This window comes from Emys orbicularis, chromosome 14 (assembly GCF_028017835.1).
Source record: "Emys orbicularis isolate rEmyOrb1 chromosome 14, rEmyOrb1.hap1, whole genome shotgun sequence".
NCBI classification, from domain to species: Eukaryota; Metazoa; Chordata; order Testudines; family Emydidae; genus Emys; species Emys orbicularis.
The window spans coordinates 27,801,358-27,811,921 of record NC_088696.1 but is presented as its reverse complement, the minus strand read 5'-3'; the positions used below and the strand labels follow the sequence as shown (position 1 = coordinate 27,811,921).

At 41.1% G+C, this 10,564-nt stretch overlaps 1 protein-coding gene across 1 annotated transcript in view; it reads right to left on the bottom strand.

The window, feature by feature from the left end:
• The window catches only part of ADCY7 (adenylate cyclase 7), a 115,207-nt gene continuing 104,643 nt past the window's right edge, over positions 1-10,564 (bottom strand). Inside the window, exons 21-28 of the mRNA XM_065416347.1 lie at positions 8,938-9,110; positions 7,401-7,482; positions 4,180-4,335; positions 3,282-3,428; positions 2,643-2,750; positions 1,254-1,368; positions 267-391; positions 1-147 (exon numbers count right to left, since the gene is read on the bottom strand). Of these exons, the coding sequence (XP_065272419.1) occupies positions 1-147; positions 267-391; positions 1,254-1,368; positions 2,643-2,750; positions 3,282-3,428; positions 4,180-4,335; positions 7,401-7,482; positions 8,938-9,110 (1,053 nt within the window). The remainder of the gene's footprint in view (positions 148-266; positions 392-1,253; positions 1,369-2,642; positions 2,751-3,281; positions 3,429-4,179; positions 4,336-7,400; positions 7,483-8,937; positions 9,111-10,564) is intronic.

The following is a 10,564-nucleotide window of genomic DNA, read 5'->3' as shown; positions in this document are numbered from 1 at the left end:
TCAGTTCAGTCCAATACCTTGGGATTTGGCTGTATCTGTGCACACAAAGTAAGTCCTTAGTTCTCCCTTTCCTTTGACATTAATGAGTCCCCTACATTCACATGAATATCCCAGTTCCTGTAATATTTTGCTTGTCTCTTCTGTAACCTGAGTGAAACAGAAATAGTGAAATTCTTGTAAGACACCATGGAAATTAACTTTGAGGATTAAGCAATAAAAATGCTAAAAGTAGTTTTCTAGAAACATCTGAATGCCCATCTTTGTACCTGGATTTTTCCAAGTTCACCAGTACTCTCCATCCTGCTGGCGACATTGACAGTGTTTCCCCAGATATCATACTGGGGTTTACGAGCACCAATCACACCTGCTATTACAGGCCCATGGTTTATCCCTACAGAAATAAAAGTACGTGTCATTAGAGTTAATATAATTTTGCACTTCAGTAACTCCTTCCAGCAGAGGACCACTTTCATAGAATCATAGAATAGCAGGGTTGGAAGGGACCTCAGGAGGTCATCTAGTCCAACCCCCTGCACAAAGCAGGACCAATCCCCAGACAGATTTTTACCCCAGTTCCCTAAATGGCCCCCTCAAGGATTGAACTGACAACCCTGGGTTTAGCAGGCCAATGCTCAAACCACTGAGCTATCCCTCCATTTATAACCAGCAATGAATAAAGCCTCACTGCACCCTTTGAGGATAAGGAAGTGACTTGCCCAGGGGAAGTTTGTGGCAGAGCTGAGCATGTCGTCCAGATCTCCTATCTCACCGACCTGTGCTTTAAGCAGAAGTCCACCCTTCCTGCACTTCATGTAGAACATTAACAGTCTAACAACAATCCTAGAATTGCCATGTAACGAGCCAACAGTAGCACACTACCCAGCGCTCTCATCACCCCCATATCCAACCAGCAAACACACCATGCTCTCCCTCTCCTCCCCGTTTGCAGCTGCAGCATTATTTTCCCTTTTCCCACACCCAGCACCAGAAACATCCCTGAATATTGCAGGAATATCAGGATGATGAGACTACAGCCACACTCCAAGGTTAGAGGTGGAAGCTTGGCGCATTTAAAAGCTAGACTAGACAATGTTCTCTCTCAGTATTTATATTATGCTTATTACCATAATATCAGTGTTCAGTGTCAAGAATAATTCAGCATTGACCAGTGGCTTGACCATCTAATAATCCTTTTCCAGCTCTAGTTTTTGCAAAGCTTGTAGCATTCACATCCTGTATGAAACTGAACTTACCAACACGTAGGCGGAAACTGTTAAAGGAATGTCTGTTGATGCCATCCAGTTTACTCATCAAGGCAATTCCATACTCCACCATGATCCCAATTTGAGCATGCTGTCTCTCCTGGTCCTAGGTAATTTATAATGGATATTAATGCCTTAATATGCAAGATCATGTCAAGCTCTCAGTGTAATGAATGGCAACTGTCCATCCCAAAGAACAATGATGTAAACACCAAAGCAGTTCAGTTATTGTGTGTCATGCTACTGCATCCCGAGTGGTCACAGTAATGCTGGTTTCTGATGAAGTCCAGTACTATCAATTAATTATATATCAATTTATCCATGGCAAGCCCCAGGTGAAATAACATACCATTACACAATCACAGCTCAGTTCAGATGAACATGCACAATAATTAAAATGAATATTAAAGTAAATTGGGTCTGGCTGGCAAACGGAGAGCCTGCTCTGCTTAGTATTCATAAACCTGACCCTTTACATCTCCTTCCAGACTTTAGTGCAGATTTAAAATTAAGTGTCCTGTACGTACAGCACATGTATTCTCACTCCTCACACCAAAACCACCTCCTGGTGATGGGCCTGAACCAAAAGCCTGGTTTTAAACACCTCTTAGCTACAGGGTGTTTGAAATTTAGATCTGATTGTTGCTATCTGAGTTTATTGTTCTACCATGTTCTCTGCATAGATAACAATTATATTAATCAATTTGCCATCAAATCCTGAATCCAAATCAGACATGGCTGAGGTTGTTCATTCTTTGGTATCAATAGCCACTTGGTACTCCCACCATTCAAGCTATTCTGTTGTGTATCCAGGAGCGTTCAAGCTCCTGGAGTCAAAGATTTTTGAGAATTTAAAGAAAAACAACGTTGGTTTTGGATTTAATATCTGCTCTTGAGGAACAGAACTACAGATACATGAAAGTTAGTCAAAATCACAGTTTCCCAGTGCTTTGACTCACAGAATAGTGTAGGAACAGTTGTAAACAAGAAAAGAGCAAATTGATTTTAAAGGAAATAAGCTGACACCAGCTTCACTGGTCTGGTATTAAAGAGTGATGAATTCTCTGCTGTATGTAGGGCTGTAATTCCATTACATGCGACATCTTGGTGACAGTTTAAACCACAGTATTTGTTCTTGACACCAGAACCCAAATATTGCAATTATAGCCTTAATTTTGGAACATTTCAGAAATATATTATTTATAATGTGAAAATACAAAATACAGCCCCAGAATATATTTCCTATCCTCCTCTTCCATACCTGAGACTATGACTGCTGATAACTTCCATCTTCCTTTCCATCCCTCTACACTCTGTCACCTACACAGATATGGACAAGTAGAATTCTAAATGTGTTTATGCTTCCAAAGGGTATCATACCTGGTTGTTCTCTTGGCCTGGTGCGACACTGAGGCCTGCTGCTGCCATGTAAGTGCTTCCAATGGTTTTGATTTTTTCAACACCACTAAATTTAGGTTTTAACAACAGCTGATTGGAAGAAAGAAACTGAATTATAATTTGAGACCTTAATGCCTTATATCCCCATGTGTTCTCACCAATGATCTTGTATTCCCTACCACATACATAAGATTTATCTCCAGATACATTATGTCACTTTATCGCAGAAAACATACATTTTAACAAAGTGTGGAAGTTTTCTTTTGCTGCTGTTTCCCTCCACCCACTCCCTTTTTTGGACACACATTATAGAAATGTAGTAAATCCTGCAATCCAGTAATAAAATCTGTGACAGATCGGTATTTGCATCATGAGGAAAAACACTAGGTCTTGTTTATACTGTACTATTAAAGGGTTAGATGGTCTAACCGCATGAGCGCATCAGATGGAAATTATTAGAATTTCACTTTCCAAGGCTGTAAGGCTGAACTAAGAATCCTGGTTCATCTTACTGAATTTTTTTCACTTTTCATGGTTCCTACATTGAAACACCGCTCTAGAAAGACATTTTATATTGTAATCATGTAAATCCAAGCTAGGTTTGCCTGAAACTTGAAATACCTCATCAAAATCAGCAATGATTTCATTCAGCAGCCGCAAGCACTCCAGTCCCTCTTTATTGACATCACATTCGGTATAAAACACCTTAAAATCAGGTACTGATGCAAACATGACACAGACACAGTCATAAGACTGATGGTACCAATCCTGTTGGAAAGCAATAGACATTTCATAGTTACCCTGTAACCCCACAGTGTATAACCAAAATTGCATTCAGCTTTTAGTACCTTTAAAAAATAACTATGACTAGAAATGAACCAAGCTAAGCCACTGGAATTCAGCAAAATTATCAGGACCACCATATTTTCCTATTTTTATTGAATCAGAATTCTAAGTGCTGAGAATGAAATCCAATCAGATACCTCCAACTGCATTCTACACAGTGACTGCTCGCTCTGCTCCAATAGCCCCCATCCTCCCAGCTCAGTCAATCCAGTGACTCACTATGGAGGTGTTGGCAGAGTGAGGTGCAGGGTCTAAGAAGTGCGGCTATCAGTGCCCTTTTATCATCTGCCATCAGGGTGCTGCCAAGTGGATGCTGTCTGCCCCTCAGCTAGCTCCTTATAGGAATTAAATGAATCAGCTCTGTCAAAAGGGGTCTTTGGAGAGGTGAATCCTAACGTCACTAAACCAATGATCATCTCTGATGTGGATTTCCATGCCCCACTCCTGCCAGTGCTAAAAGCAAGTATTCATTTAAACTGAAGTCCTCTTAATGCCAGGGGGTAGCAGCTCCTTGGGCTTGGGAAGACCATGGGATTCTCATATCGTGGGCCAAGAAGAGGGAGGAACAGAGGAAGCAAGCAGTAACTTGTAACCCATTCATGGGCGGTGACGTGGCATTCTCACAGGAGTCTGATTTACCATCCTTCCTATCAGTAGAGTAGAATAAATATACCTCATTTAATTTGTCACCGATGAAATGAGCAGCAACATGTGCCGGAAGGACATTTTCCAGCAAGAGCCTGTTTACGTTCTCCATGGTTTCAAATTGTTCATGTTCTTTTTTAAATTTATTCTTCCACAAGCAATCTAGTCGACAGTAATACTCAATCTGAAAACAAGAATTCATACAGCAAAATAAATCCCCATAGCTCTGATAAGAGTTTACAGGTTTCAAATCAAGTGAAAAGGGGGGCAGTGACAGCCAAGTTTTGTCAGGACACTTCGGACCCAAATGGCCACTGAAATTGTGACTGAAAACCTGCACAAGCATCTGTTTTTGAAAACAGAAGTCACATCTACACAAGCCAACAGCCACTTGTGCATGCGACTCAACTGGCATCAGATGTACACTAGTCCAATTTGCACACAGAATCATAAGACTGGTAGGGACCTTGAGAGATCATCTAGTCCAGTCCCCTGCACTCATGGCAGCACTAAGTATTATCTAGACCAGTGGTTCTCAAACTTGGGCTGCCGCTTGTTCAGGGAAAGCCTCTGGCGGGGCGGGCTGGTTTGTTTACCTGCCACGTCCGCAGGTTCGGCCGATCGTGGCTCCCACTGGCCGCGGTTCGCCTCTCCAGGCCAAAGGGGGCTGCAGAAAGTGGCACGGGCCGAGGGACGTGCTGGCCGCCCTTTCTGCAGCCCCCATTGGCCTGGAGCGGCGAACTGCGGCCAGTGGGAGCTGCGATCAGCCGAACCTGCGGAAGTGGCAGGTAAACAAACCGGCCCGCCCCGCCAGGGGCTTTCCCTGAACAAGCGGCAGCCCAAGTATGAGAACCACTGATCTAGACCATCCCCGACAGGTGTTTGTCCAACCTGCTCTTAAAAATCCCCAATGATGGAGATTCCACAACCTCCCTAGGCAATTTATTCCAGTGCTTAACCACCCTGACAGTTAGAAAGTTTTTCCCAATGTCCAACCTAACCCTCCCTTGCTGCAATTTAACCCCATTGCTTCTTGTCCTTGTGACATTACACTCCATAGCCTTTATGGAAATATCCTTATGATATGGATATGACATAACTGAGATGTATTTTATGCAAGATGGCTCATGTAAGATATCATTGGAAAAGTTATGATTTACTGAATGTGATTATCCAATTTGTATGCACGTATCATTTCTGTATCTAAAGTTAGGAATATGGACTAGGTAACAATTACAACTGGGTGTGTATTGGGAAGACACCCACCAGATGACAGGCCACCAGATTTGATGGGCCATTGGGAAAGGAACAACAAGACTGTGAAGATACTAATCTCTCCCCCTCCTAGGAGGCATTCTGGGACGTAACTGTGACACTACTAGGTCAGGTGGTCTTGTCACCTGATACTAAACATTATTTTGGACTTCTTGTAACTTTCCATTAAAAAAGGGGTCAAGTTTGGGAAACAAAGGATTCCCGCCTTATGTAAACCTTATTTAAGGGTGGGGAGCAAGGCAAACGGGACTTCTCTCCATGACCTGTCTGCCCAAGAAGAAAGACTGCAAAAGACACCTGAAGGGAAGGCAAGGGTGGAGTCCAGTCTGGAAAGAAATATAACTGGAACTCTAAGCTATAGAAACTTTGCAACCTGCCTAAAATAACATTTAGGGTAAGAAGTTACATTTTGTAACCTGTTCCTTAAATATACTGAGCTTAGCTTGCATATTTTGTTTTGTTTGCTCAGTAATCTGCTTTGTTCTGTCTGTTATCTCTTATATTCACTTAACATTCACCTTTTGTAGTTAATAAACTTATTTCTTGTTTATAATATAACACAATTTGTGCAATTCATAATTGGGGGGGGGGGGGTGGAAGAGGCTGTGCCTACCTTCCTCCACATTGAGGGAGGAGGCGGATTTCATAATATACCTTTGGGTCTGCATTCCAAAGGAGGTGGAGTGCTGGGGCAAGTCCCTTAAACTGATCTCAGTGTCTGTGTTGTTCTGCAGTTGGGTGTGGCCCTGCCTGTGTGTGTGCTGGAGGCGGCTTAATAGCCTGCCTCAGCAAGACAGGTTAAAGGGGGCCCAGGCTGGCAGAGCAGGCAGACTCAGTGGTATCTCAGCACATCAGGTGGCAGCTTAACAGGGGGCAACCCGTTACAGTCCTATCCTCAGAGGTTAAGAAAAACAATGTTTCTCCCTCCTTCTTGTAACAACCTTTTACATACTTGAAAACTGTTATCATGTCCTCTCTCAGTCTTCTCTGTTCCAGACTAAACAAACCCAATTTGTTCAGTCTTCCCTCATAGGTCATGTTTTCTAGACCTTTAATCATTTTTGTTGCTCTTCTCTGGACTCTCTCCGATTTGTTCACATCCTTCCTGAAATGTGGTGCCCAGAACTGGACACAATACTCCAGTTGAGGCCTAATCAGTGCAGAGTAGAGCGGAAGCATTACTTCTCGTGTCTTACAACGCTCCTGCTAATACATCCCAGAATGATGTTCGCTTTTTTTCCAACAGCATTACACTGTTGACTCATATTTAGCTTGTGGTCCACTATGACCCCCAGATCCCTTTCCGCAGTACTCCTTCCTAAGCAGTCATTTCCCATTTTGTATCTGTGCAACCGATTGTTCCTTCCTAAGTGGCGTACTTTGCATTTGTCCTTATTGAATTTCATCCTAGTTACTTCAGAGCATTTCTCCAGTTTGTCCAGATCATTTTGAATTTTAATCCTATCTTCCAAAGCACTTGCAACTCCCTCCCCCCCCCCCAAGCTTGGTATCAGCTGCAAACTTTATAAGCGTACTCTTTATGTCATTATCTAAATCATTGTAAAGCAATCTGTATTTTTATTTAATCATTATAATTCAATTTAATAATTATACTTTAATTAGTTTAATAAGTATATTTATTTTGAATATTGCACTGTCCCAAACCACCCTGCCAGAAGGGTGGAAGATGATTTATACATACAATTGAAAGTGACTAGACAATGTAGATTCTGGGTGCCCAATTTTGTGAGTGCAGTATCAGAAGCCACTTTTAAAAGTTTGTCTTCAGAGTTAGAATCCAAAATACTATTGAAAAATGTGTAAAAATCTTTCCCTTCTTTCCCAAACACTATAAAAATGATTTTTCGGTGTCTAGGACAAACTACAGGGATGGAAAACAGGTGGCTTATATTTAACTCAACTATCACTGAATGACAAGGACTGTGGGGTTTTTGTTTTGTTTTTTATCCATACCTGTCTTGAAAATAGGATCAGAGTTACGTAAAACAGAGCCAGGTATAAGTTAGTCATCGATATTGGATCTTTCATGAAAAACCTGGAATACAGAAAAGCAACATACAATCGTTGTTTTGAATCTTTTGGAATCTCTGGATGTTTAGAAACAGAACCCCCTGGCATTCCGAAGAACTGTTTAACAGAAACAACACAAGTGACAGACCCCCAATTTTAACGTAGTCCCTCTGCTTATGGGTCCTGTCTTCATAGCTGTTCGCCTGCATCTTAATGGGGCTTTTCAATCATACTGAGCTAACACATTTGAAAATCACACCCCTTTTTGCCCAGCAAGACATAACCACAGAGGCTTAAAGTAGGAAACAGCTTCCTTGCTTGTGATGGGCAAAGAGACTAAGAGCTTGTCTACAAGACAACTGGAGCTGAAATAAATAAATCTGCTGTAGTTCACACCTTTAGATATTTCGGTATAAGTCTGAGTAGACGCACTTATTCTGGAAGAAGAGTATTCCATGTCACACTTCCAATCCACTCACTGAAATAACTAAAAGTGGGAATTACAACCGGTTTAGTGATTTTGGTTCAGTTCCTGTGTTAGACCAGCCTCAAGTCTCAGCACGCTCACGCTATCTTTTGGCTTGATCCCACAGCTCAGACAACTGCCACGCTATGAAACAACTGTGAGATTGTACCCAGAAGATTTGCAAATGAGCACACCAAGCTTCCCACATGGTACACACGATTTATTTTATGGCTTCTTTGCCCTGTTCAATTAGACTGGAGGAGTTAAATGTTTGGTTTTTAAAAGTATTTGGAATCAGGAAAGTAATTTCACAGTTAACTGTTGTGCTGATAAAAGTGGTATGATTAGAGTTGCTTTGGCAAACACATGTTCTCCACAAATACTCATTCCCCATCAGCTCTGGACAAATATTGGATATACCATGAATATAAATGTCCTACCATTTTCTAAAGATTTAATGTACAATGTAGACAAAGTGCCCTAGACTTTGCCATGCCATTCTTCCCCTATGGAAAGTGGAATACAAAGTACCACACATCTTAGGGTTATTACATTGTGAAGTTTATTTTAAAATACTATTTTAAAATGTGTGAAATGAGCAGCTAAAGTAAGCTCACTTAAGAACCAGCTAAAGCAGATCTATTGACTGAATAACTCAATATTATGGAGAATACTGGAATTTTATGGAGGAGAACAGCCTCCTTCATAGTTTATAGGTTGAGGCCAGGTTCACATTATAGGCTCAGTTTTCAAATTCCCCTCACTAAAATCCCCAAAATGAAACCAGTCTCCCTGAAATTTCACATCCCACATCTCAACCCATGAATGGTACCATTTTTATGGGAAGTCTGGAAAAAGAATTTTTTTTTCTAAGATTATGATATATAAAAAAATGTCCTAATGGTTTCTGGCTCAAAGTGTTGCAGTACTTCAAAATTCCAATGAAAGTGAAGGGACTCTACCAATCCTTTTCATGGAGAATTATTGTCCATTACTGGGGACTTCATAGCATACCTTAGAGTGGTATTGGTGGTGTTGTTGTAGCCTGCACTCACGTTCTTTGAGGGATTAAAGATGAAGATGTACACAGTAACAGCGATGGACAGAAGGAGAACTTTGAGTTCGAAGCTCATCCGAAGGAATACAGAGCAAGCAATAAACCCTAATATGCAGCAATACGTATAATACTGTAACAGAAGAAGTTAATGAGATGCTGAATAATTCACACTCTTAGGACAAAGTCAATTTTACTGCTTGTAAGGCTAGGAATTTCATGGCTATCATAATTTAGATCAAGTAAAGAATTAAAGCAGTTGTCAGATATAATCTGTTTTTTGGAAAATCTACTAACAGACAAAACTTAGGCTTTCACCAATTTATCCTTGGATTTATCCAACATAAAACATCATTATATAAAAAACAGTTAAGCAACACCTTGTACAAATGAAAGTGAAGAGCTTTTGACAAGAGGCTTTTTTTTCTATAACTTCTTAGTTTTAAAAATGGATTTCTATTAATGTTTTGAAGATCAAGACTAATTTAGAGAGACAACATAGTCTAGTGCAGGGGTAGGCAACCTGCGGCATGCAAGCTGATGTTCAGTGGCGCACACACTGCCCGGGTCCTGGCCACCGGTCCGGGGGACTCTGCATTTTAATTTAATTTAAGTGAAGCTTCTTAAACATTTTAAAAACCTTATTTACTTTACCTACAACAATAGTTTAGTTATATATTATACACTTAGAGAAAGAGACCATCTAAAAACGTTAAAATGTATTACTGGCGCGCGAAACCTTAAATCAGAGTGACTAAATGAAGACTCAGCACACCACTTCTGAAAGGTTGCCGACCCCTGGTCTAGTGACTTAAGCACAAGGCTGGGAACCAGGAACTTCAGGATACAACTACACTATAAAAAATACACCACACAGCAGTGACTCTCAGAGCCTGGGTCAACTGACTGTCTTGTGCTTTGGAGCTAAAAGTACCATTGTAGACACTGCCATTCGGGCAGGAGCCTGGGTCCGAAACTGAGCAAGGCGTTGGGCCTCAGAGCACAGGCTCCAGCCTGAGCAGGTACCTCTCCACTGCTATTTCTAGCCCCATAGCAGGAGCCTCACAAACCTGAGTCAGCTGACCCAGGTTCTGAGACTCATTGTGGTGGTGGTTTTTTACTCTGATTTTTGACAGTGACTCCCTTTGCAACCTTGAGCAAGTCACAGCCTCTTTGTGTCTCAGTTTCCTCATCTGTGAAATAAAGATACTACCACTACTTATTTACCTACCAGTGGGGGAGGGAGGGGGGTTCATTAATGTGGTAAAGAATTTTGATGACTTGATCCAAAACCCAGTGAAGTCAATGGAAAAACTCCCATTCACTTCAGTGGGCTTTAGATCAGACTTTAGGCAAATCCTAAGTATTGTTTCAAAATATTTACCAGTTTTACAATCACATTCTTTGTTTCTTTTGAGTATAAAAGAGAAAAATATATACAAGGCACTGAACAAATTACTAAGCTCTTTGTACCATAACAGTGATAACAGATATAGGGCAGATCAATAGAGCTATCACAATTTACAACAACTGAGGATCTGCTCAATAGCATGTGATATACTGTATTGGGCCAAACTTGTCCTCTTA